The sequence below is a fragment of the Dama dama genome, chromosome 5 (genome assembly GCF_033118175.1).
Source record: "Dama dama isolate Ldn47 chromosome 5, ASM3311817v1, whole genome shotgun sequence".
Classification (NCBI taxonomy): domain Eukaryota; kingdom Metazoa; phylum Chordata; class Mammalia; order Artiodactyla; family Cervidae; genus Dama; species Dama dama.
Window position 1 is genome coordinate 79,731,825 of NC_083685.1, and position 27,076 is coordinate 79,758,900.

Consider the following 27,076-nt stretch of genomic DNA (forward strand, 5'->3'; position numbering starts at 1 on the left):
GGTGCCTTCTCTCCTCCTGTCTCTGCACCCCCTTCCCAGGTCTCTTTCTTCCTCCAGGATCCTGACCCAAGTCTCAACACCTGACCCGGTGATCAGGAAGTCAGGAAGCCCCCAAACCTTCCTGAGAAAACAATTCCAGAGCTGCTTGATCTTCTTGGTGTCACCCTCAGATGTTAACTTTTGGATTCTAAAGTGAAGTCCAAAGTCCACCATGGCCCACCCCTCAGGAGTCCTTCATCCCAGGTAGAGCCCAGCATGGGTTTTGTGAAAATAGACTTTATTATAATAAAATGTCTTTTTAAACAAATGCCCCCACCATTCCACACCCCTGGAGACCAAGGTGGGGGTGGGAGTTCAAACAACCTCCCACCACAGCAATGGAAACATGCAGAGACGCTCACCCAGCCGGAGTGTGAGGAGAGGGGTGCTAAGGGGAGGGGGGACGAACCCCCACCCCACTCTGAATAGGGAATGTATGAAAATAGTTGCATAAATCTGTCCTCTCCCCCAGCCCCCAGACTCCAACAGGGGCCAGAGGAAAACGATGCAAAAGAGAAGTTGAATCCGATGAGCAAAATAAGGCAAACCCAACTCCTGCTTTCTGCCCACCGCCCCGGGTCTCGGCCAGGAGGGCGGCTGGCAGGGGGGTGCGGGGGAGCGCTATGGGGTGGGGTCAGGCCCGCTTTGGCTTGGCCTTTCTCATTCCCGGGCCTGTGCGGTGGAAGCGAGAGGGAGGAAGCTGGGCTGAGGCACTGAGTATGTACATCTATATACATAGCTCCGCCCCCGGGCTAGGGGGCTTGGCAGAATCCAGTGCAAACTTTCCTTCAGGGAGGGAAGACATGAAGAGGATGGCCAGCGCCGTCGGAGGGAACAGCATCTCCCCGAGCCAGGTGTGTGGAGGCCAAGAGGGGACTAGCACAGCGTGGTGGACACCAGGAGCAGATGGGTGAACCAGGAGGGACAAGTCCATGTCCCTGGCCAGCTCTATGACCAGGTGCTCAGCCCCTGGACTTGTCCCCGTGCAGGGGCTCAGGGTCCCCGCCTGTAAGAAGACGATGCCCATCCGGAGGACCAGCCGCTCCTCTAGCTCTGACCTTCACTGAGTCTGAGTCCTGTCCCAGCGCCACAGTGCTCACTCGGGAGTACCAGAATCCAGGGCCTTCCCCACGCAGCTGGGGCCTTTGGGACCACAGCATCACTCTTTCTTCCCCGAGCCCAGTTTCCTGAGGAGCTGCTTCCCCTTGGAGAGGAGAACCCACACCTTCCTGCTTGGGCCCTGTGGCAACCCCAGTTCAGCCTCGGGGAAGCAGCGAGGGCCAGGAGCACAGGGCCAGCCTGGGGGTGCTGGGGGCCCCTGGGTTGAGCTGACCCAGTCCTAGAAAGTGAGAAAAAAGGGGCAAGGTCAAGGCCTGACCCCCACCTCACCCTGCCTCCTTTATCGCATGACCTTAGGAGCCCGCAGCCCCCAGGTAATCACAGAAACATGGGTGTGAACCAGAATCCATGGTCCGGCCGCCGCCCCATAGAGCACCGGGAGGGCATGATGATGGGGGGGGCACGGAGCTGGGAGTCAGAAGGCACAGACAAGGAGGCTCAGTTCTGCTTTGGTTCTTGGAGGGAGGCGAGCCCCTCCCCTCCTCTGGGTCTCTATGCAGGATGCTGGGCTGATGGAGCTCAAGAGCCCTTGGACTTGACCCTTGGGATGGGTGCTCCAACACCTCCCCACCCCATCATCCCCTCCCAGCCAACAGGAGAGCAAAGACAGGGATGCTGGAAGGAGCCAGACACTCCAGGGAAGGTGGCTCCTGCACCACCGCACAGACAAGCAGCAGGCCCACGTGGTGAGCGAGGGCCTTCAGGGAGGGGAGAAGTGCCCACTCCATGGGGGGAAGATGGAGACTCTTCCTTGGATGGCTCCGGAGAGGGCTGCAGGGAGGCAGGGCCAGAGGCACTCACACTCACCACGAGCTCTCTCCAGAGAGAGCTGCTCCCCGCCCAACCTGCCCGCCCCGCCCTGCCCTTAGCACAACCCCTCTGCAGAATCTCCTTGTTCTCTGAGCCACCACGAGTGGCTCCCTCTGCCACAAGCCCACCCAGACTGTGCTGTCAGTGGCCTAAAAACAGGGACGGGACAAACAAGAGAGCCAAAAGGAAAACTCCCCCCACCCGCTGAATCCCCACGTCCCCTCTGTGACCTCCTGGGCCTGGTACAGCCCTCAGGCCCTGCCAGTTCTCTGCCCCCGCCCCCTACTCCCTTCCTCAAACCCCTGCTTCTACCAGGGCCTGGCGGTCTACTGGCAGAACCAATCACAGAACTCAGGTGCCGGGTGTCCAGCCTGGGGCCCGCCTCTACCTAAGGCCCTGGTGATCTGGCAGGGCTGCCCACAAAGAGGTCTGCTGGCACCCAGAGGGGGCTTCCCAGGTGGTGCAAGGGCTAAAGAACCCGCCTGCCAACGCAGGAGATATGAGACGTGGATTCGATCCCTGGGGTCGGGAAGATCTGGAGGAGGGCAGCACCCAGAGGTCAAAGAGTCTCTTTCCAACTAGCCAGGGCTGATGGCTGGCCGGGGTGGGGAGGAGATCGGAGGCCCTTACCACTCCCGCCCAGGGGTCCCAGGAGACACATGGGAGAGGCCCCAGAAATGAATGATTTGAGGTTATACATGGACTCCGACTGTTTAAGCTTCCCCTTTAATACCCACCCCCCCAGCAAGAAAATGGAAAGTTGGACATAAAATCATGCCTCTGGTACCCCTAAGAGGTCATGATACAGAGGATAAGGGTGGAGAGATGGAGACTATTATTACTGGTGGCATTAGTATCACTCTTCTGTCACCAATAATAATCACAATATTATAATACCATAGTCATATAGTATCATAATACACCGATGAGCCACAATATGGATGTCACACAACATTCTATGAGCCGCATGTGCTATAGAACATGAAGGGTCAGCTAACATGGGACAGTACATAAGGCAGCTGGCACCGTCTTGAATAAGGTAAGGGGAGGGGCTGATCCGAGTTCCAAAGTGGGCTCGCGGCCAAAGCTCCCTCCCCTGTTCCTTGGAAGAAGGTGGACAAGCCAGTGGGGCTCCCATGCCTGAGACAAGGAGCACTATCTGATTATGGTGAGATGAGGAACGGGGTGACCTGGACCCAGGGGGTCAGTCCCCACTTACATGTCGCTCTCTCTACATATATCTATCTCCATCTAGCACTGGACTCTTCTCCTCCTCGTTCTCTGAAGAACAGGGAACAAAGAGAGGAGATGGGTTACCGGCAGACCACGAGCCCTCCACCCAGTCTCCAGGTCACCCGGGTCCCTAGATCCTGCTTGCACAGCCCCTGACTCTGGAACTAGCGCAGATGGAGGCCCAGGGCTTTCTGGTCGGGGCCTGGCCCCCTCACCCTCTTCTTGCCCTGGGAGCCTGTAAGTGTACTACACCCACCCAGGACTTGGGTCCTTGCTGGGCGTCTGGCTTTAAAAAGCGCCTGGGAGCCGGGGAGCTGCAGCAGGGGAGCAGGGAGGGTCCCTGTGATGGGGGCTGTGATGGCGAGAGGTGTGGGAGACTCGAGGGTCCTTTTCCAGGGGGCCCTCCCCTGCCCTGGCCGGGGGTGTGGACGGCCGGGTCAGATGAGACCGGGATCAAGGTCTCGGCCTCGCCCCACCACGCAGAGGGGCACACACTGGGGGGGTGGGGGAGCCACCGTGGCTGGGTTCCCTCTGGCCATGGCTCACAACCCCCGCCTGGGCACCATGGGCACCTAGACCGCTGCACGTGGCTGCATCCCTCCCACGCCACCGCGTAGAGACCCGACTGCTGAGCCCGGAGCCCAGGTCCTCACTGACCTGGCCCTCGGACGGGGCTGCCCCAGGCTCCCTGTCTGAGCCGCCTGCCTCAGGCCCAGGGCCCTCCAGGAAGTTGGATGGAACCAGGCCCCGCTGTCCATTCAGCTCCCCCTGGGGAGGAGATGCAGGTGAGACAGACCAGGAGGGGCCTCAACAGCACCCCCTGGACGCTGAAGCCCCGGGGCGGGGGATGGCCTGGGGTCCATGTCACCATCGAGGGAGGCGACTGGCCCGTCCCTCTGGGCTTCCATCAGGAACCTGGTTCCCCACCCCCATGGTTCCAGGAGACCCCCCTTGGGCACACCCCCACCCCCACGTCCTCACATAGTAGAAACCGTCATCGTCCATGGCCCCGAACACAGTGATGACGTCCCCCGCCCGGAAAGGCAGCTCTGCCTACAGAGAGACCACAATGTAGGCGTCAGGCCGGGGCAGGTACGGTCTTCACCCCGCCTTGGCTGGGCTCCGGGAGGGGCTCACCTCCACGTCCATGTTGGGAGAGCTCTCCCGGGGGTTATAGTCAAACGCGGCCACCATGGAATGGGGAGCTTTCAGGCCAGCAGAGGAGGCTAGCTGGGGGGGCCCTGGATGGGGAGGAGAAGGCGACTCGGGACTCTTTCTAGGCACTCCCACCCGCCTCCTGTCCTCCGCGCTGGAGACCTGCCGACCCGAGTCGGAGTCGCCGCCTCCCCAGCAGCTGTGGCTCCAGGGGAGGCTGGAGGCGCAGGGAAGACCCTCACCTCCACGGGGCTGGGCAGGCCCTTCCCAGTCGGCTGCGGAGAGAAGAGGCCTGTGAGCCCTGCTCCTCCGGCCCTCCCCTCGGGGGGCAGGGGAAGGTGGGGGGGCTGGTGCAGGGCAGGCAGGATGCTCAGCCTCACACAGGGAGAGATGCAGGAGAAGGACCATCAGCCGAGAGCAGACCCCCCCTGTGGGCTTCACAGTGAACTAAGGGCCAGATAGGGTCGGTCACTTGCTCCAGGTGGCACAGAATCTATAGTCAGGTTCCTTCTGGAACAGGGCTTCCCGGGCGGCACTAGGGGTTAAGAGCCCGCTTGCCAATGCAAGAGACATAAGAGACAAGGACACTTTCTAGAACAAAGGTTCTAGCAAACCACTGCCCATCCCCATTAGAGTGAAGTTCCCCATGGGACGCATAGCTGTGGGTGAAGATGGGGCCGGTTCCCTCCACCTGCTCAAGACAGACCTGTGTTTCCCCAGAGAGCCAGGCAATGCCCCTGGCCACCTCCCTCCTCATCCTCAGGGGCCCTGGAGAAGAAGAGGATCACACCCACCTTTCTTGGAGCGGCGGGGCTTGGGGGGAGGCCCGGCGGTGCGGGCTGCAGAGTAGACGAAGGGGCCGTTCCCTGCTCCAGACAGCAAGCAGACATTAGAGGGAAACCGAGGTAGGGAGCGAGACGGACAGTGACTCTGGTCTCCTCTAGGGGCTGTGCTGGGATTCCTGCACTCAAGTCTCTAAGGCCACTCTTCCCCTCTCATCCCCGACCTCCAGGATCCAAAACACACGGCCAGTCCCCCTGCAGCAGCCCCCATTCTGCGTGGCAAGCCCACTACTGCGGCCAAGAGGGCTCGAGTCTCTGAGGGTCCCAGTGACTCTGCCCCTCTCTGGATCAACCAGGTACCCTGGCCACTCCCGATGTCCAAGTTACTTGGGGTTGGGGGGTGTTGAGTTGGAACTGGGGTGGGGGGCAGTGGGCGAGGGGCAGGAGCAGGTCATACCTGAGCCCTCAGCGAGAACCTCTGGGGACAAATAGCCCCGCTGGAGCAGCTGCTGTGTCCCCACAGGGCTGTCCACGGCCACTTCAGCCACCATGTTGCAGGGAATGTAGCCCCACCGGCCCCCACCCTCACCCCGGTAGAAGCCGTCTGCGTCTTTGTCCCCAAACACCTGGAGGCAGAACAGACAAGCTGTGTCAGCAGGCCACTTCCACCTGCTCCTTGCTCCCTGAGCCCACAGGGCCCCCAACTCAGGACTGCAGAAGAATGCTCTACCTTTTATGGAATCGGAAATAGGGGGAAATAGCCAAGAAGAATCAGAGGGATGACAGAAAACAGCCCTATCCAAACGATCATCATTCACTGTCTGCACATCCATTCCCCCAGTCCGCCCTAGACTGGATCTCCCTGATCTCAGAGTTTTAGCCCAAAGCCTTCAGGAAATCCTTGGAGGCTCAGTAGATGTCGTCACGCTAACAGCAGCAGTATCACGCTGAGCTACGTGCTAGGCCGTTTCAGTGCTCTGTGGGTACTGAATCCTCTAATCCCCAAACAAGCCTGTGAGGCAGACACTCACATGATCCCCACTTTACCCATGAGGCCCAAAGGAAAGAGTCTACTCCTGGTTTCATGGCTCGACGTGGCAGTCGTGACCCCACTCCACATCACCTGGCTCTAGAAGCTGCGTTCCCCCGCCCCGGGTGAGGCTATGATCCCTCCCGGACACGGCAGGAAAGGAGGGAGGAAGCAGGACCAGACTGTGAGTCAGTCACCTTCAGGATCTGGCCCTCCCGGAACGGGAGCTCCTCTTCCCCAGCATCAGGGTTGGGTGACATTGACACGGGGTCATAGTCAAACAGAGCCACAAAGACCCTGACAGGGAGGTCCCGGAGGGCCAGGGCTTCTTCTGGAGGGCTCCTCGCGGGGCCTGCGGGGGAGAAACGGCAATCAACTCTGGCCAAGGAGGCGGGAGAAGCCCCTCGGCCTGGCCCAACCCCAAAGAGGCTCACCCAGCTCCATGGAGCCTGGCCTGGGGGCCCAGCCCCCTCTCCGCTGGGAGCCGCTCTGCCCGGGGCTGTCCAGCCCTCTGGGCTCCCCAGACTCTGCTGCCTGCAAAAAGAGGGCAACAGACAGCAGGAGTGACGCACCACCCCTCTGCTGGGCGCCTCAGTAGCGGCAGGACCCCACGAGCGCTCCCCCCAGCTCTGCCCCGTCGGCGGAAGCGGCACAGCAGAGCAGGGACACACATTCCTCTCCTGGAGCCGTGGCCCAAGCTCACTGGAGCCATCAGACACCCCCAGGGGGGAGGAAGGGCAGGAGGGGAGGCCCCGGCTCCGGCCACCTTAGCAGATGAGTGCAGTAGAGGGACTAAGGTTTAGATCTGAGAGCTGGCCGAGGCGCGTGTGAGAGGAGGGCCTCTTCTCCGTGTCGGGGCTGGGCGATGCTGGACATCGCAGGCTGGGTCCTGAAGCTGTCACTAGCTAAGCGGAGGAAAGGGCCACCTGCCCCAAAGGCAGGGGGCCTGCTGGCAGCAATGGGCGACTTATGGCCACAGAACATCAGCGCATCCCAGTTCCGATGGATCGGCAGAAGCAGCAAAGCAGTGGAATGTGGGTGGGAGGAGGCAGGTGAGGGAGCCCCGAGGCCCCACCCCACTTCTGCTGATGGAGGCGGCAGCGTGGAATGGGAGCGGCCGGTGGGCAGCAAGCAGGGCCACCGGGCAGCAGCAGGTAGGGGGCTGCCCGGGCAGGAGAGGGCACGGACCCGGGGGGGCGGCTCCTTGGCTCTGCCGGTCGCACTGCGGCCTCTCCGCTCCGGCTCCCCCTTCTCCCAGGCCGCGGAGCATGGGTAGGGGTGGGGGCCTGAACCGGCCTTCGGAGGTGCCCGGGGCCTTCCCACGGGGGCTGCACCCCAGGCCTCCCCGTCTCCGAGGCAGCCGGAGCTGGTGATGCTCATGTCCCCGCCGCCCATCTCTTGCTCGTCCTCAGAGTCATATTCGATGCTGATTTCCAAGCACTTGGGGGAGAGGCAGCTGGCCAGGCCCGGTTCCGGGGCCCGGCCCCGGGGGCACTTCCTGGAAGGGGCGGGCCGCGCCCTCCCGCCGGCGTCCGGCGCAGCCCTGGCGCCCTCTGCCGCAGAGGGGCCGCCCCTCTCGCGCCCAGGGCCCGGTGCTCGGCCGGGCGCCTGGGACCCGCCGCCGCCGTTGCTGAGAAGCCGGCTGCAGTGCTCCCGGGGATCCGGAGACCGCCTGCGGCCAGGGGGCTTTTCGGGGGAGCCACTTCCTTTCCTCCAGCTGCCGCCACCGACCAGTCCCAGCGGGTCCTCCGGGCGGTCCCCAACTCTGCAGGGGCTGCAGGATGAAGCGCAGAGGCCAGGTCCGCGGGACCGCGCGCCGTCGCAGCCCAGCCCCGGAGGCAGGGGTGCAGGCGGGCCGGGGTCTCTGGATGCAGAGCCTGCCCCTGGCCCCTTCTCCTCCTGCGCGGCCTCCCCATCCTCCTCTCCGTCCTCCTCCTCTTCCTCCTCCTCCTCCTCCTCCTCGGGGATGCTAAACAGCTTCTTGCTGCGGAAGTGCTGGAGGGGCGGCTCCAGGATCTGTTCCAAGATCTCCTCGTCGCTGTCGGTCTCACACAAGGGGTCGGGCTGGGGCTGGGGGGCGGGGGGGGGGGGGGCCGGGCGGGGCAGCAGGGAAGAGAGGTCCGTGGGAAAAGGACAGAGCTGTGACCTTTGCCCTCAAAGGAGGGCAGGGGTTTCAGGTAACCCAAGGCCCGCCCCCCCAACCCCCTGTTGCCTCCCTCCAAGAAGGAAGACCAGAGAGAGAGAGTCTGGCCCAGAGCCACACAGCGTGTCCGGGGCAGGGCCCCGGGAGCACTGAGGAGCCCACCCAAGAACAGGATGCACAGAGGGGCTGAGTGTCGGGGAGCAGGCCAGGCCTGAGACAGCAAGGGGCCTCCCAATCCCTCCTCGGAAGCTCCCAGCAACGCAAGGCTCTCAGAGGGCGCTGCATCGAGCGGGCTTGAGTGGGAGAAGTTACAGAACGGGTCGCCTCGGTCCCCCCCCTCCTTTTCAGGAGGGTCGAAGCCGGGCCTGAGCTACTTCCTAGCGGCCGCCCCGCAGAGGGCCCAGGCTGCACACCAAGAATGCTGCCGGCACACCAGAGCAGCTGCTGACTCGGGGGGCAGAGGCCGCAGGAACCTGAAGGGCCCCCCAGCCCCTCCTCACCCCGATACCTTGGCCCCCTGCCCCCCGATGCTGTGGCCAGCCACCTGCTTCCGGAAGGAGCAGGTCCTGCCGCCCAGCTCCTCCTCCTCCTCCTCCTCCTCCTCTTGGATGTCTGACAGGTCTGAGGTGCGGCCCTGGTCCACAAGGGAGTTCCCTGGACGGACCCCCGGCTCGGCCGCTTCCTCCTGCAAGAGGCCAGACATGGGAGGACAGCGGGGAGGTGAGCGAGGGCACGTGGGGACCTTCTGACAGGGTCAGCCCCAGCAGGATGAATGCGGCGGTCCCCTGGCAGGAGAGAGGGGCATGCCCCCAAATCGGGGCATAGGCACCGTGCGGGGCAGGGAAAGAAACCTGGAAGACAAAGCGGCAAATGCAAACAGCCAGACACACAGTGCAGGGCAGAGCGAGAGCGGGGCGGAGAACGGGCGGAGTGGGCAACCAGCTCTGGGCTGGCAGAGGCAGGGAGGGGGCCCCCGACTCCTCGCGGTGGCCCGGGGCGCCCCCAGCCCCGTACCTCAGCCCGGGGCCTCAGCCCAGCCCCTGGGTCTCCTCCACGGCAGGCCTGGGCACCGGGCAGCCTCTGGGCCAGTGCTCCCTGGGTGGCGCCGGGTGCCAGGAGGGCCTCTCCCGCGGTCTGCTCAGCGTCCTCCTTGGCCACACAGGAGGTGGCAGGGCCAGGAACGCAGTCTCCCAAGGCGGGCTCGCTGGCCTTCCCGTCCCCAGGGGCACCCAGCACAGCTGCCCCAGCCAGCTCCTGGAACGGCAGGCACTGAGGAAGGGCCCCCCAGCCCGAGCCCGGACCCTCCTCCCAGCCTCCGCCGGCCACCCTCCTCCCAGCCGGGTACCTGCAAGACAGGCACTGGGGGCTCCTCTGAAGATCGTTCTGCCGTCTCTCTGGGAGGGCTGGCTGGGGGGGCGCCCGGGGGCTCTTGAGCTCCACGGGGGTCGGGGCACCAGAGAGGAGAACTGGAGTCCCCCAGCCCCAGGGAGGCTGGAGCAAGGGGCGGCCTGGCCTCCGGGCCCGGTCGTGGGGAGGCGCAGGGGACCCTGGCCGGCCCGGAGGCCTCGGCCAGGGCGGGGGCGACGGGAGCGGGGAGGGAGTCCACCGACTCGCCGTGGGGCGACATGGTGCGCACGGCCACCGCGCGGCACGCCTGCAGCAGCTGCAGCTGCGACAGCTCCACCAGCACGCTGCCCGCCGTGGGTGAGGCCACCTCCATGATCTGCGGGTGAGGGGCACAGCGCAGGAAAGGGGGGCTGCAGTGACACACACAGGCGCCCACAGCACCACAGCTGCTGGCGCTGAGCCTCCTGGCCACGGGGCCCCAGGGCTGGAGTCCTAGACCGTGGGCTCCCAAAACCCATGCTCTTAACCAACCTGCTACCTAGGGCCCAGATGCCCGGGGCGGGCAGCTCCATGCCAGGCCGGGGAGACGAGGCCTCTCAGCACAAAGAGGGGAGAGACCCATGCCCCGCTCCCAGGATACAGGAGAGGGCAGAGACCCACGCCCCACTCCCAGGGTACGGGAGAGGGCAGCCCCGGGCTGTACCTTCTGCCCATCAGCATAAACAGCATAGCCTGTGACCCGGACGCCGTTGGAGGTGCCAGCCGCATCGATTGTCACCGGGAGCCAGCTGATGATCAGGATCCCAGGGGAGGGCCCTGGCTCGACCTGCACATCCAGGGGGGCATCAGGTGGGCCTAGGGGAGGGGGCACAAGACCCAGGATTGGAGCACACCCACCAGAGAGAACAGCCCACTCTGCCACTTCCCTAAAGATGCAAGTAGCAGCCAGTCTCCCCTGGGGTCACCCTCCCGGGCCTGACTGCCCCAGGGACTGCACCAGGCGCCCGAGCCCGCCTACCTGCTGGCAGTGTGGTGAACTGCAGGGTGGCAGCCCGTGGCTCTGGCCTCTCCCCGCCTGGTTCCCAGGACCCTCGAGGCGGGAGCTGAGCCTCCACTCGGGCCTGATAGAGGGTACCAGGCCGCAGGTGGCAGAAGGTGGCCCAGTAGGTGCTGGGGTGGGCTGGGGGGCATTCCTCCCCGTTGAGGTAGACGGCGTGGGCCAAGCTGCTGTTGCTGGGCACCCAGGCGATCTCGGCAGATGTGGCGGTCAGCCGATGGACCCGCAGCTGGCTAGGAGCCACGCGGGCCCGGGCTCCCAGCAGCAAGCAGCAGCGCAGCGGGTCGGAGCCGCCCCGGCTGGTCAGGGCCTGCACAGAGACCCGGAGGGGCCCGGTCTGCAGGTCCAAGTTCTCCAGCACAGCCGTGGGGGGTGCCCCGGACCCCAGGGCCTGCCGCAGCTCCCCATTCACACAGACGTGGTAGCCGCGCAGCTCCATGCGCTCAGGAGGTGGCTCCCAGGCCAGCACCACGCTGTGGGCCAGCTGCTTCAGGATGGCCAGACGGCGGGGGTAAGGCACGGCAGGGAGCTCCCCCAGGCCCTCGGGCGGGGGACTCGGGCTGGGTGCCTCCCCGGCTGCCTCGTCCTCCGGTCGGGGCTGGCTGCATCCCCCGCTGCTCTGACCCCCACTACTGCTGCCGCCTCCACCGCTGCTCAGAAAACTGAGCTCGGGGCCTGAGCTGTGGGACAAGTCAGCCAGCTCTGGAGGCAGCGAGGCCAGCAGGTCGTCGTCGGACACACGCTCAACAAAATTGGAAGGGACCAGGCCCCTCCGGCCGTCCATGAGCTCCCCTGGGGAGGGGAAGACAAGAGAGGAGGCGGAGAAAAACACAGCCCGATCAATGCATTGTAGGGAAGCTTGGTGAGTAATCTGAGGCATATGATTCACCTGTTAGCACTTTTAAAAGAGCAATCACGATGTGGACTGGGAAATTATTGTTAATTTTCAGTGGTGTGATAACCGTACTGTAGTTCTATGGGGAGGGCTTTTTAAATTTTAATGTGCAGATGAATCACCTGGAGATTTCTTAAAATACAGATTATAACTCAGTTGGGTCTGAACAGTGCTGAGATTCTGCACTTTGAACAAGCTCCCAGGTGATGCTGCAGGGATGAAGGATGTCCAGATGCACACGGAAGCATGTCTAGGTAAGATATTGTGTATCGGACTCCTCTGGTGGTACAGTGGTTAAGAATCTGCCTGCCAATGCAGGAAACATGGGTTCGATCCCTGGGCCAGAAAGATTCCACACGCCTCGGAACAACCAAGCCCATGCGCCACAGCTACTGAAGCCCATATGCCTAGAGCCCGTACTCTGCAACAGGCAAGCCCTCTCTCCTCAACTAGAGAAAGCCCATGCACTGCAACAGAGACCCAGTGCAGCCAAAATTAATCCACTCACTTAAAAAGAAATAAAATATCATCTGTCAACACCTTGCTTTTCAATCCTATTTTTAACCCACATGGGAAAAACCCAATTATGACAAAATATTAATAATTGTTGAATCCAGGTGGTGAGTACACAGGTGTTCATTTTACGATTTAACTTTTCTGTCTGTTTGAAAACTGTCATATTACATGGGTCTGAGGAGTGAGGGCAAGGACACACCTCAACCTTCCTGTGTGGAAAGCAGACACCCTCAAAGGGAGAGGGAGGTCCTGTCTGGCTAGCAGAAAGGCAGGAATCTTTAGAGACAAAAGACACGTGTGCCAGAGGAAAGAGCCCCCTGTGGGTTCTCGAAGGCACTGAGATCCACAGCAGGACTGGGTCTAGGAGCATGACTGGCAGTCAGTTCTTTGGTTAATATTTATTTATTTGTCTGCGTCAGTTACAGCATGCAGGATATTTGTGTCACACAGACTCCCTACTTATAGCGTGCAGGCTTAGTTGATCCGAAGCATGTGGGGTTTTAGTTCCCTGACCAGGGATCGAACCCACATCCGCTGCCCTGCAAGGCAGATTCTTAACCACTGGACCACAGGGAGGTTCCTCTCAGTCAGTTCTGACAGCGATTGCAGCAAAGTTCTGCTACCTTGGACCAGCTCCCCTGAACACTTTCAACAGAACATTATAAAACATTTCGTATTGTTTGTTTGTGGGATGTCAAGGATCAAAAAACCTGGACAAACGGCCTGTCACATCACAGCTAATTTGGGAAAAGGAAAAAGAGTCCCAGGGCACAGAGGAGCTGGCGGCTGCTGGGCCTTCTTGGGAGAAAAGGGGAACAAGGGCCAGGTTTAGGGCAGGGGGTGGGTGTAGGCGGTCCTGAGCAGCAGGAGGACGTGGAAGCTTCCCCAACACCATCTCTCTCTACTTAGGCTAGGGGGGTGGGGGCGGGGGAGTAAGAAAATGAAGAGAAACAAAAGAGACTTTCAAAAAACTGATAACAGAGCGTAAGTAGTGGGTTGAAAGGTGGCCTTCCCAAAATATGTCCACATCCTAAACCCTGAGCCCTGTAAATATGGCAAAAGTGTCTTCGCAGATGCAATTAAGGAGCTTGAGATAAAGATCGTCCTGGATTATCTGGGTGGGCCCTAAACCCAATGACAAGTGTCCTTTTAAGAGGACACACAAGGAGAGGCACTGAGAGAAAAGGAGGAGGCGCGATGTGACTGCAGATGCAGGGACCAGAGTGATGCAGCCGCAAGCAGGGAACTGAACCCCCAGAAACTGCACGGGACAAGGAGCGGAATCTCCGCCAGGGCCTCCGGGGGCACGGTGACCCTGCCAGCACCTTGCTTTCAGGCTTCTGGCCTCCAGAACTGTGAGGGAACACATTGCTGTTGCTTTAAGCCACCACCCAGTTGGTGGAAATTTTTTACGGCAGCGCTAAGAAATTCATACAGGCAACACTGTGGGGTGTGATGCTAACCGGAGGAACCATCACACTAAGCAGGTCCGCAGCCCTGCAAGGCTGGTTCAGGAGCCGGGGCCACAGTCGGGCTCACGGTCTGGAAGCCCCTGTCGCTGAAAGCAGCCCAGCTGTGGGATCAGACACAGCTGAAGCCACCAAAGTAAGATGAGGAATAGGGAGTCTGACCCCCATGTGTCTACATGCCTTTCCAGCTACCCTAGATTGCACAGTTCAAATTCTAGTAACTTGTGGTTAGTTAATGTTTATGTTCTTGCTGGTGGTGATGGTGATGGTTTAGTCGGTAAGTTGTGTTTGACTCTTACGACCCCATGGACTGTAGCCTGCCATGCCCCTCCGTCCATGGGATTGGACAGAGTTGGTGTTTCGATTTTTTTTCCTCATTAAAAAGGCCATTTTTCTGGGAGCGATTTAATCCTTCTCTCCATCGTCCATCCCTAGAGAGAGTTTAGTTGTTTTCCATCATTCCCAGCACCTGCTCAGATAACAGGCACGGGGCCCCAGGAGGAGAGGCTGAGCAGGCCCCACAAACCCCAAGCTGTGGCTGATAGAGGCGCAGACCCGAGCACTTTGCTGATCCCCACACACCGCTGCAGCTCTCACCTGCCCTGTCCACCCTGCATCCTGGGCTCCACACCACACTGTCCTCCATGCTGTGAAAGGATGCAGCCTGGCACCCAGCCAGGGCACCCCGAGGAGTCTGCCAGGCCCTGCCATATTGCCCAGTCAGTAACATGGTGTCTGCTTCAGTGAGCTGATCGCCCCACGGGCACCACAGAAGCGCCCTGGGCACTGCAGAACCGCCCTGGAGCGCAGCCCTGCCTGGGCCCTGGCAACTGCTGACCACTTGCTGACACCCTCTCCTGGGCCCTGGACCCCTGATCCCTCCTCCCCACACTCACTGGGTTCAGCATCAGATCTATGTACCACGTGCCCGACCTTGAGGTCACTAGTGTTGGGCGCTGCCATGCCCCACCTGCCAGCAGAAAATCAAATTTAGCCGAAATTCCCTGTGACACTCGGTCCGCCCTCTGGACTGTGCTGGGCCTTCTGTCCTGCACGGGGCAGGCATGGAGTCAGACCAGCTGCTCCCGGACCCCTTTCTCTCCCTTTCCCCACGGGCCTCCGGGTCTCTCCTTGCCTTTCAGCCGAGTCTGAGAAGTGACGGCGGGCTCAGAGGGTGCGCATGGGTGGAGGGCTTTGGGAAGAGAAACTTCAAAGCAAACGAATGGATGGGACGGTCCCCGCTCCCTCCTACCTTCAAAGAAGCCATCCTCGTCCATGCTGCCGTAGATGTAGATGTACTCGCCGGCGGTCAGCGGCAGCTCTGCCTCTGGGTTCTCGTTGGGGCCCTCGAAGGGGTTGTAGCTGCGGGGAGGCCCGGAGGAGGAGGGGGACGGTGACCGACATCCTGTCTCCTCCCCGCCTATCGCCCGGCCTTGGGGACACTTTGTTGTCCACCGTTAATCACAGGGAGCGCCCACTGTACCCACCCCAGCCCAACGAGGTGAAGATGACCTGTCCCGCCGTGACCCCTGCCACGCCCCCACCGTCTTGTGCCCCCCATGCACCCCAAATGCTGGAGGGCCAGGGCGCAGGGGTCAGGGCCCACCTATAGCGAGCTAGGAAGACCTGGACCCTGGCTCCGCCCCGGCCGCCCTCTGCCACTGCCGGGAGCAGCGAGATGCTGTCCGCCTCCAGTTCCTCCACCTCACTGGCCGTGTCCACCTGGGGGACCAACAGAAAAGGGCCAGTCCTCTCCAGGACCCAGGGGCCGACCGCAAACCCGGCAGGGGAGGCCCCACTGTCCTGAGACGAGAAACGGGGCAGATGCTGGACGAGGCCAGCAGCAGTGAGCTCCGCCGATGAGTTCTAAACCAGAACGTCAGCCCTCGGGGCCTAGTGGAGTCCAGAGGGGCCTGGTGGAGCCCAGACGCCCTGTGTCAATGGAGAGGGGTTATCGGTGACCCCTCCCTGAGCCCTGGCCTCCGCTGCACCAGCTCAGTAAATAAGACCACCATCCCCAGCGTAGAGGGGGCAGACGCTCTGGCGGCAGGGGGCAAGGGGGCGCCCTACAACAGTCTGTGTCCTTAAAGTTATAAAACTGCAATAAAGCACTCTAGCTGGAAGCAAAGGGGGAGAAGGGGCTGAGAAGTCCCTGGGACAGAGGTACTGCCAGGGTAAGCGGGGGCACCCAAAGCCAGCACCTCCACTCCTGCCCACAAGGGGACGGTAGAGGCCGCGGCTGGGCTCACCACTTCCCACACCCGGAGCGCTGCTCCGGATGCCCCCATTCCGCCCCCTCCCCCGCACTTTCTCGGGTTTGGGCGGGAGAGAGAGAGGGAGGGCTGCGGTTGTGAGTGATACCAAAGAACTTGGCAGATACCAGCTGCCATATGTTAAGCATCTACTGTGTGCCCCACACGGCGGGAGGCACCGTCCTTGTATTGTTTTCACATCATCCTCCCCACAACCTCACCGGGCAGGCTTGTTAGTTCAAAACTCAAATGACAGTGGAACCCAAGCCCAAAGAGGGTCAGCGACCTGCCGGAGACACAGCTGGGACCTCAATCCCAGAACTGTTGCCCCTTCTCACAGCATCACCGGCTTCTGCCATGGACACTCTCACCACCAGCCTCATTGTGTGGGTCCTGGCCCCAAAGGGTCTCCCTCCCTGCAGCCCAAGACTCTCTGGCCTTGCTGGGCCCCAGAGGGGTGGGCTGGGCAGCCCCTGAGGAGGGACGGCAGGCAGGACAGGCCGCATCGGAGCTCCCCACCCGCCAGGAGGAATCCACAGGCCCCTCTCCTCCAGGGCCTGGTTAGACCCCCCACACAGGCCAGCAGCCCCCCAGCTCCTGGGCCACCACCTGCCCAAGGCAGAGCTGGAGCCCAGGCCCCTCCCCAGCACTGACCTCGGGGGTTGGGCAGGACTTGGGGCTGTTGTGGATGGACTCGGAGCGAGAGGAGTTGGACAGAGACTCTGCCCTCTTGGCCGGCGTCCTCCGGGAGACCCCGGCAAGGGTGGCAGCGGCAGGCTCGGAAGACTTTGGGGTGCAGCGCCCCGGGGACGCTGGTGGGAGGTCGAGGTCTACAGGAAAGATGACATGTGGCCTTGGGGGTTGGTGTCCCGAGGAGCGACCAGTGACCACGCGTCCTCTTGGAGCTAGAGATCAGGCCCTCTGTGGCCAAGTTCCCTTACAAGAAGGGAAATCCTGGGGGAGTGTACTAAGTGGAGGTGGAGGAGACTTACACATATTATTTCACAGCATCCTCAGAGCAACTCAATGAGGTGCAGTGGATGCCCCTGTCTCAGAGCCTAGGACACACAGAGCCTAGGCCCACAGAGCTGAGCAGGGTCACTCTCTGAGTGAGTGGAGCCGGGACCACCCGATCTGACCGATGCCCAGCTGGCTCTTCGCCAGCCCACACTGCCTGTCACTGACTCCTGGTGCTGACCTCCCAGCCAGGACCGCAGAGGAGCAGGAGGAGCAGCTCCCTGAGATTCTCCAGTGGGCTCAGCTGTTCCCTGCCCGCCCCCCAACCCACTGGAGTCTGACTCAAGCCAGAACCGACTCTAACTTGCCGTGTGACTTTGGGTGAGCTGCTAGCCTTCTCTGACCCTGAACTCCGCTCAGGACAAAAGCACCACGCTGATGGCGCTGGGGGTCTACCTCACCTTTGGGGCCGGATCCGCGGCAGGGCTGCGGGGTGGAGCAGCAGCAGGGGGGTGGTGGGCGGTCCCCGGGGGCACCGCAGCCCAGGGCGGAGGTGAGCAGGTCCAGGGGGCCGGGGTGCAGGCGGAAGGCCTGGAGCTCCCGTGCCAGCAGGCTGAAGCGCTCGGTCTGGCTGCGGCACTGCTCCTCCAGCTCCCGGACCCGGACCTGGGCCGAGACACAGGATGAGCCGCCGGGCCACGGGGCTGCCTGGGCTGGGCCCGTGCCATCTCCACGCAGCCCCGCTTCAGATCGCACCTGCCCAGGCCCCGGGGCAGGGCACGAACCCTCAGCCTGGCCGCCCGGCTGCCCCATTCATCGGGCGGCTGAGGGTCGAGACCTGGGCACCGCGGGACAGCATCACTCCCAACCCCGCCCCCAGCTCAGCCGCATGCCCCAGCACTTGCTGCGTGTTGCCCCCAAAAGGGGTCACCCCACCCCATCACCACCACGGTATCAATTCAGGGGTTCTCCCCACTCCGTGGCTCGTCACCCTTCCACAGCCAGTGACCCACATCCCTGCCCTCAGAGACGTCCGCAGAGGCTCGGGACATCATTGGGACAGGAGTGAGCTAACACCCAGGAGTTTTTCTCAAGGATCAGGAGAGTCCCCATCAAGGGGGTCGTGGGTCAGACTGGCTGGCTTGAACCCCTCCTGGTCTCAGGGGCTGGGCTTCAGAGATGGGCAGGGCCTGTGTGTGCCAGGCACAGTGGCAGGTCTGGGGCTGGGGCTGGAGGGGTGGGCACATGCCCTGTGAGAATCCCAGCCCATCTACAGAGTCTCAGCCTGTGACCAGTCACACCCCTGTCGTTGGACAGCACGGCTGGAATCGCTTGGGCCTGAGGGAGGAGACTCAGCTCAGCCAGCCTGGAAGGGTGTTGGGGAGAGCCCCCCGCCCCCACTCCCCAGGGAGATGGGGGATCAGGAGGCTGTACCTGCATGGAATCCAGGGTAGACTGTGGCAGGAAAGGAAAGCCCAGAGGAGAGTTAGAACTCTTACGGGGGCGGGGGATAACCCAGAGAGGGAGGGAGGGGCCCAAATAGACAAGACTCAGTCAGCTCCCTAAACCGACTAAGCAAGTGCTAAGTGGAAGGATATTTCAGGGCCAAAGGTGGAGGGGATCTCCCCAGCGCCCAGAGCATCTAGGGACCCTTTCTGCAAGCGCACACCCCCACCCACATCCAGGCAGCCCCCTGCAGCACTCTCCGAACCGCCCCAGCCTTCCCCGCCCCCCCCCCCCCCCACCTCCGGGGACCCTACCTCCAGCAGCTGCACAGCGCCTTCATGCTCTCTCTGGGCTTCCGCCTGGGCCTACAGGTGGGAGGAGGCAAATGCTGGAGGAGAGGGGTGAGGACTGGGGTGGGATTGAGGGAGGAGGGTAGGCAGGACGAAGGAGAGAGGAGAGGGAAGGGGGCTGGGAAGGGGCTGTGGGTGGACTCCCTCCGGTTCCCACTCTGAACCACACCTTGAGTCCAAAGGTGAAGGGGTGGAGAAGAGGGGCCTGGGACTGCTTCCTGCTGCCCAGACCCTCCCCCTCAGGGTTTTTTCCTCTTCCTGTCTCTCTTGATGCTCTCTGCCTGCTCATCTTTTGCCCCTTCTGAGTGTCAGGGTCCCACAGGGCACAGTGCTGGGCCCGTGGTCACTCTCTCTCTAGACTCCCATCTAGTCACAGGACCAGATGCACTGAATACTCCGAAACCTGTCTCCAAGACCGACTTCCCTAGGACCCAAGGCTCACAAGTCCAGCTGTCTGTGGGCCTCTCCACTAGGATGGTTAACACACAACCCAAACTTGGCCGAAACGGAACTCAGAACTCAGGATGCCTGACCTCTCAAACCTGCTGCCTGTCATCCCTCAGTCCTGGGGGGTGAAAGGCCCAACCATCCATGTAGTCAGCGCTTGGGTGAAGGCGCAGGGCACTCAATCAGAATCCCACAGTGAGTCCTGTCAATTCTCCGTCCACAATGTACTTCGAATCTGCCCACTTGTTTCCTGCCGTGGGTTATACTCTCACCCAGGCAGACATCATCTCCCACCCGGACCCCTGCGGCCACCCGCCACCTCAATGCCTTGCTTCTGTGCCCACGCCCCTGTCCACCATCCACAGTGCTGCCGAAGCAACACTCTAAATGACGAATCAGACCATGCCACTCCGCTGCTCGGGATCTTTCAACGGCTTCAAAAGACTCAGAAAGCAGAATACCCAGACTTCTCCCCTGACTTGAAGGTCTGATGCGATCTGGCTCTTGCCTACTCCTGCCATTCCATCCATCCTACCACGTGCTAGCCACACTGGTCTGTGCCCCTCAAGCTTCTCCCCCCCACAGGGCATCGGCATGACTATTCCCCCTCCCCAGAGTGCTCATCAGCTGGCTCCTTCTGACCCTCGAGGTATGAGAGGCCTTCCTTGCCAAGCTTGCTGAAGAGACCCCTCACCCCATCCCCACCACCCTATGTCACATCACCCCGGTGACTTCCCCCACTGTTCCTGTCAATGCCTGCAATCAGCTTACACATGGATCTGTTTATGTGCGGCTTGATCAGGGACCTGGCCTTTGCCCCTCACAGTCCCTCCAAGGCCTGGCACAGTGCCTGGCACACAGTGTGTTAGTTAGATAGTGTTAGTTGCTCAGTGGTGTCCAACTCTGTGATTCCACCTACTGTAGCCCCCCAGGCTCCTTTGTCCATGGGATCCTCCAGGAAAGGATACTGGAGAGGGTTGCCATGCCCTCCTCCAGGGGATCTTCCCCACCCAGGGATGGAACCTGGGTCTCCTGCATTGCAGGCAGATTCTTGACCGTCTGAGCCACCAGGGGTTCAGCCCATATTGGATGAGGGTCTGGAAGCTACAGCTGGGGTCTAGCAGCCCCCCCGCCCTTCCGCCCCTCCAGACGCCACCCCCACCTGCTGCAGCCTCCGGACCTCCTCCCGCTTCTCCTGCAGGCTGAGCCGAGCCTGCTCGTGTTCCACCTCCAGCTGCTGCCGCCGCTGGGCCACCTCCCGCATGTGCTGAAACGCAAGAGCCTGCGTCAAGGCCCGAGCCCTGCTCTACTGTCTCTATGGAAGATCTAAGATGAGGGCGCCTCAGACACCATGTGTTCCAGACACTGTTAAAAAGGAAACTGCGGCTAGAGAAGGAAAGGGCCGCGGGCACTAGGACTCAGCCCTACACCCCCGCGCCCCACGCAGGGCACATGCTTTACCATCCCTCTTTCGCCCCGTGCCACCCTCCTGCCACCTGCCCAGTGCCCTCACCTTCAGCACCTGCTCCAGGCTCTCCAGCTTGCTCTGCAGGCCTTGGCTCTTGAGAAGGGCCGAGTCCCTCTCCTGCGTCACCCCCAGGAGCTGGCCCCTCAGCTCTGCATTCTCCCACTCCACCTGGACAGGGGGGAGCGCAGAGAGCTGAGAGTGTGAGCCTTGACCCCCAGCACCCCCGCCCCCAGGGGCCTCAGGATGCTCTCCCCAACTGGGGAGTTGGCAGAGGCAGCGCCTTGCCCAGGGACGGGACCCTGGCAGGACCTGGGCAGAGCCGCTACCTGCTCCTTTTCCGTGGCTCTCCCACTGAGCCGAGAGTTCTCCTCCACAAGGCGGGCATTCTCATTCTGGGCTGCCCTGAGCTGCAGTTCCTGCAAGACCAGAGAGGAGGTCCAGGGAGGGTCCCAGCGCCCACCTCCTCCTGCCCCCCCCCCCCCACACACACACGGGACCCTGCCGGCCCCCTCCTGGGACCTGCCTCAGCCAGCAAAGGGAAGCCCCACTGAACAGAAGGGAAAGCATGCTTTCGGGCCAGGAGAGAAGGAATTGGCACTCTGGGGGAGCCCTCCACCTGATGGTCCTGAGAGACCCGAGGAGCCGGCCTTCTAAGACCCCACAGTGCTCACCAGCTCCTCGCATCGCCTCTGCTTTTTCCGGGCTTCCTGCTCCAGGCTCTCGCATTTCTTCCGCTTCTTGCTGAGTTCCGATTCCTGCAGGATCAGAAAGGAACTCCTCACACGGGAAGACAGATCCACCCGTTAAAGGGTCTCCTCCAGCTCCTTAACCCGGGTCTTACCAGTTGCTGCACCCTCTGCTGCTTCTCGGGCTCCCCTAGGACCACAGCCGGGTTTTCCACATCCTCCTGGGGTATGGCCTGGAAATGGCCAGGGGCAGTGGGCTGGCACCTGAGGGCAAGGCCTCAGGGCAGCCTGCCCCCAGCCCAGCCTGTCCGAGGGGGTTTCCCACCCCACCTCACAGTCAGCAAAGAGATCCCTGCTCAGGAAGGGGAAGGGGTGCTGTCTGCCCCCGCTCCCCCATCTCCAGTTGATCCTGAGTGCTTTGAGATCCAGAGACCCATGATTCCCCGGGGAGATGGGTCCTCTATCCAGGCCAAAGCGTTCCCTTTTTAGCTTGCAGCCCTGCTCTGCACTCAATAACTGTCCTGGGTGTCCTTCAGTGACTGGCAGAGAACTAGGAGGCTGCCTGGGCCCCCAGGGAGGTGATGTCCCCAGACCTAGGGGTTATGGATCCAAAGAGTCTTGGCCTAGCGCCTACAGACCTGTCAGACCCTCCTCCCAGCTTCCCTGAGCCCACCCTACGGGCATGTCCGGTTATCCATCCGTGCAAACTCTGGAGGACAGATCTTTAGTGATGCTCCCTCCCTGGACCAGGAAGAGGGGCCAAATCCCTTCTCCCTCCCCTCTTCCCGGAAGGAGGGGGACCCAGGTGCCGCCCAGGACGGAGGATGGAGAGGAGCCAGACCTCTAAGTTACGGAGGTCCGAAGCGGGGTCCCCAGCTTTCGGGCCAGGGGCCGCCTAAGCCCGACGCCCGGTGAGGGTCGCCCGTACCTGGAGCCGGGGAGGACACCGCGCCGCCCCAGGGGAGCCGGGCCGGGTCTGACGGACCAGGCGGGCGCTGAAGGGGGTGTCCCCGCGCTGTGGCTGTGGCGGGAGGCAGCGGCGCGGGCTGGGCCCCGGGCGGCTGCCAGGGCAACCGGGGATTTGCGGCCGGGCCGTACCACTGCCGGCGCGGCAGGGGCGGCGGGGCGGGCCGCCGGCCTCAGGCCTGCGGAGAGGGGGGCCCGAGCCCCCGGGGGCGCGCGGGGCGCAGGTACGAGCCCTGGGAAGCCGGGCCGAGGACCTGGCCCGGGCAGTGCCCGCGCCGCCACCTCCTCTTCGGGGCTCTGAGCGCGGTGCACGGGGAGGGGGGAGATCCCGGAGCCGCTTCCACCCGGTTCTCCGCACACCTACACACCTGCCCTGGCGCCGGCGCTCACCTCTCCCGGGGCCCCCGGGGCGGGCGCCCCTGCTCTGGCCGGGGCAGAGGGGTCCGGGGGCCGGGGCGGCGAGGGCGGCTCCCGCTGGTTGCGCAGGGCGATCTGCCTCTGCAGCCGCAGAACCTCCCGCTGGGACTCGCGCAGCAGCCGGTCGAAGTCCCGCACGTGGAGCCACTGGGGGCCCTCCTGGAATCGGGGGACCGGGAACCGAGTCGGGCCTAACCCCGACCCGCCCGCGCAGTCCCCAGCTGAGCCCGCCCTCCGCTGGACTGCAGGGGCCCTCGGGGGCAGGTGCGCACCCTCCCCATGCATCTATGCCCGGTCGCAGATGCATGCCTACACAGCCCCATGCTTCCGCTCTCCGGTGTGCAAACATTCCCGGGAGCGCGTTTACTGGGCACTCGCGGTGTGCCCGGCGCTGTGCTCAATGCCTTGCGAACATTACTGCACCCCAGTGTGAGGTTATGCGTGAGGTCATACAGCCAGGCCCACTGGCTTGCAGCCCGAAACCTGGAGCCCAGAAATTCCCAGGTCTGGGACTCACGGCTCCACTCCCTTCGGTTCAGGCGCCCGGTCCCGCTCCCACCTGGGCCGTTGCCAGGGGAACCTACTCCCAGCAGCCTCCACCTGCTCGCTTCATTTGCATCTCATTAACATCTCAGTCCGCATCCCACACCGCCAGGCCGGCGGCCCTAGGTAGGGCTGAGCCGGCAGGGGTGACCGGGGCCTCCACGCACCTTGCCCGCCAGGGTGAGCCTGGCCTGCAGCTCCCTGCACTCCCGCTGCAAGGCAGCGATCTGCTTGTCCTTGGCCAACAGGGCGCTGGCCGTCTCACTGAGGTCCTGGGCTCGTTGGCGGGCCAGGGCCTTCCGGCACAACTCCAAGCTGGCCCCTGAACTGGGCATGGGAGCACTCACCTGGCCGGGGGAGGGGCAAGGCCAATGGTCATCTGAGGGCTGGGCCACTTCTCCCACTTCTCAGCTCCTCCCAAAGGAGGGGTTAGGATGAACACCTTTGAAATGTGGCCTTCACCTGCTTCTATCCTGGGTCGGGGGGTGGGGGTCTACCCTGGGCCGACCCTCAGCCTCACTTGACCCCTTCCCTGCAATCCTCAAGCGGGAGTGAAAGAGTTAACTCCACCTCCTAGCTTAGGCCCAAAGTATGCTGCTAATTGAGGGCTGCCACTGTGATGGGTCTTGTCCCTGCTAGCTCTGCACCCAGAGATGAGCGCAGCGGGAGGTGGCCGCCAGCGCCAGCACTGGCAATCCAGAATTCTGCTCTCCCTGCCCGGGACACCCCCCACACCCCCCACACCCCCACCCAGCCCTTCTCTCCCTCCGTGGCTCCAGAAGCCCCCAGCCCCCTAGCCTGGCTGGCACTGGCCCTTTCTACACCTCAGCTGCTGGGTTCCTGCGTCCCTGGGTACTAAGAGTCCATGATGCCCAAGCCCCACTGCCCTGGCACCCCTCTGCCCTGGCCGCCCAGCCTCCATCCAGTGGCCTCCCATCCTCACCACCCTCAGGTTAGTCTCCTGCAGCTTTCGGGCCCTCTCCTCCAGGCGCTTGGCAATGACCGCCAGCTCGGCATTCTTCCGCTTCAGCCTCCGCACCTTCTCCTCCGTCTCAGGGAAGCTGCTCTTCCTCTGACAAGGGGTCAGCCAGAATTGGGGCATGTGGGGAGAAGGCCGGCCCCCACCCCAGACCCAATCATAACAAGCCTGGGCCTTGGGCTAGACTCTTGGGCTCACAGGGGGGCTCCTTGGCAACTCTAGGTAGGGGTTCACCCTCTCTGGGTCTTGGGGTCATGTCAGCTCCATGTAGCTCCCGCTTGGAGGGATGTTCATGGGATGAGAAGGATGTCGAAGCAGAGAGCCGGGGTGTCTGAGTCTGCCTCCCCCCCAGGACCCAGGACTTGCTTTCCAAGCCTCACCAGCATCTGGTTCTCCTCCTTAAGGATGGCACAGCGCTGCTGCAGCTCCCCCACGGCCCTCAGCAGCTCCAGATTGGGCCTGTCCCCGAAGACCATTTTCAGCTTGCCCTGGCATGGGAAAGGATGGGGCGCAGCCCCTCAGGAATTACCCTGCCTATGGAAATCAGAGCCCTCCATATGGACGCGTTCCCCCTCCACAGTCCAAGGAGACATGGAGACAAGAAGGTTCTCCCCCATATACCAGGCCTTCAGAGTGGGGCACAGGAGGGGCTGTTCGGTACACTAGTGACTCCAAACCCTGGGACCCTCTCTGCCAGTCCCCAATTCTTCCCACCTCTGCCCAGCATCCTTTTTTGGGAAAGGCCAGCCTGAGCTCCCACCCCCACTCGTCCAGGCTCCCCCAGATCCTGAGTCCCCCAAAGTCCAGGTCCCTCCATCGTCTACAGGAGACGACTCACACCCACCCCAAGCCTTGTCCTCTCTGGCTTGGCCCAGCACTGAGCCCCCCTCCACTGAGTCGCTTCCTCCAGACTCTGATTCCATCACACACTCCCCCACACACACTCCTCCAGTATCCCCCAGCCCCCAAGGACAGAGAGGTGCAGAGAAGAGAGACAGACAGACACAGACAGACTGTCAGAGAGAGACTCACAGAGGGAGGGGGAAATGGAGGGTTCAAGGCAGACAGACAGGCCTAGTCAGAAGGACAGACAGATGGTGAAAAACAGAACCACTGAGATTTCTGCCCAAAGAAGGGAGGACAGACGGTCACAGAGATGGACCCCCAGACAGAGATAGGCCCGGAGGAGACAGGGGGCAGTGAAGTCCCAGACCATGCCCAGGCCGGCAGGCAGGATGAGAGCCCCAGCCTCGCAGACCCCGGCCGTCCTAGCTCCCTTACCTTAGAGAAAGCCTCTGCCTCCGGGTCCTCCAGCCTCTGACAGCCAGGTCTGGAGCTCAAGGCTCCCTGCGCAGGGCTGGGCAGCCCAGTTGCTGTTCTTCCAGGCTCAATGCCCCCCACAGGCCCCGGGCTTCGGGCTCCCTCAGGCTCGGAGCTCTCCTCAGGCCTCAGTTCTCCAACACGCAGATCTGTGGGGGCACCAACCATGCTTGGGGATGCTCCTCCAGCATCACACCCTGGGCCTGAAGTCCAGCTCTGCCAGGCGGGCAGTGCCCACGGCTCCATGTTTCCGGGGTCCCCCAGCCGCGGGAGGGATGTCAGTTGCTCCATGGTTCTGCCAAGGGTCCCCAGGACCCGGGCCCGGGGACATCACCCAGCCCGCTGGAGGGGCCGGCGAGGGTCACGCCAGGCCAGACCCTCTCCTCTCTGAGCGCTGGGCTTCACTGCAATTCCATCCAAGGTTAGCCGGGTGCTTCCTCCCCACAAAGGAGGCTGCGGGAGCCGGGGCTGCCGGAGGAGCTGCAGCGAGGGGTGTGCGTGTGAGCTGTCTGCTCGTGGCTGTGTGCGCGAGCCTGTGGAGGAGCACGGGTGTCCCCGTGGGGGTGGGGAGCGTGTGCCAAGGCCACCAACAGCCGCGCCGGCTGAGGGTGTGCACGTGTCTCCAGGTCGGCCTGTACCGGTCAGCACAGCCTTGTGTGTGTGTGTGTGTGTGTGTGTGTGTGTGTGTGTGTGTGTGTGCTGGGGGGCTGTGGTTTTGTGTGTCACTGCCTGTGCCTGTATCAGAGTCACCAGCTGTTTCTGCGTGTGTGGGTGTCTACTGCAGGGCTGTGGCCGTGTGTGATGCTGTCACTGGTTGTATCTGAGCGTCTCAGGGCTGTGTACTGCTGTGTGTGCCTGGCTGTCATTGTGTGTCCGTTTCAGCCTCTGCGAACCTGACCATCCATCACGATCCCTCAGCCCGGCTAGGGTCCACAGGAGCTGCTGGGGGTGATCCCCAAAGGTCCGCTGGAGTCCTTTATCTCCCGCTCCTCTCTCCGCCGCTGCTGGCCAGCTTGCTGGGCCGTTGGGCTGGTCCTAAGGAGGCCTGGGTCGGTGGGCTGCTTGCCTCATAGTCTCTCTCCCTGCTGACCTCAGCTCTGGGGACTGAAGGGGTCCCCTGTAGTCCCAGAGCCCCGAGATGGTGGGCGCCGAGGAGGGCCGAGCCTCAGAACCCGCGGGGGGCGGGGGGGGGGGGGCGGTGAGCGAGAGAGAGCCAGCCCTTCCCGCCCCCTCCCCCTCCCTTCCCGCCCACCAATAGGAAGTCGGCTGCTGGTTTCCATGGGGATGGCGCTGGACTGGTGGGCTGGACCGGCAGGCAGGGTTGGGACAGAGGGAAGAACAGGTTCCTTAGGATGTCGACCCAGTACCCCCAGCGTGTGAGCGCCCACCCTTCCCACACACACACCCCACATCTTCCGGGGTACGGTGTCAGGGGGGGCTGCAGACCTCTGTCTCCATAGCTGTCCCAGTCCAAGCCGGGTAGAGACAGAGACGGGGTTGGCACGACAGATCCAGCCACCGAGAAAGGCAGGAACAGAAAAGATGGAATTTACGATGAAACAAAGAGAAAGACAGGGAAATCAAGATAATGAAAACAAGAAGAGAGAAACAAGGAGACAGAGGTGGAAATAGGCTGAGATAATTGCTTTC

General features: G+C 62.5%; 1 protein-coding gene across 1 annotated transcript; it reads right to left on the reverse strand.

Annotated features, from left to right (window-relative positions):
• Positions 1–256: 256 nt before the first annotated feature.
• On the reverse strand, positions 257–26,264 carry TSPOAP1 (TSPO associated protein 1). The gene is made up of 31 exons (XM_061142621.1): positions 25,388–26,264; positions 24,487–24,594; positions 24,071–24,199; positions 23,295–23,474; positions 22,558–22,743; positions 21,357–21,434; positions 21,187–21,270; positions 20,842–20,931; positions 20,561–20,683; positions 20,210–20,314; positions 18,565–18,615; positions 18,239–18,259; positions 17,266–17,470; positions 16,502–16,677; positions 15,202–15,317; positions 14,848–14,957; positions 10,677–11,507; positions 10,362–10,513; positions 9,657–10,034; positions 9,326–9,565; positions 8,820–8,996; positions 7,357–8,238; positions 6,603–6,702; positions 6,366–6,520; positions 5,596–5,764; positions 5,151–5,222; positions 4,599–4,631; positions 4,339–4,442; positions 4,183–4,254; positions 3,859–3,969; positions 257–1,378 (listed from the first exon to the last, which is right to left on the reverse strand). Exons 1-31 carry the CDS (start codon positions 25,715–25,717, stop codon positions 1,199–1,201), a joined length of 5,748 nt encoding a protein of 1,915 aa, XP_060998604.1. The 5' UTR covers positions 25,718–26,264; the 3' UTR covers positions 257–1,198.
• Positions 26,265–27,076: the final 812 nt, after the last annotated feature.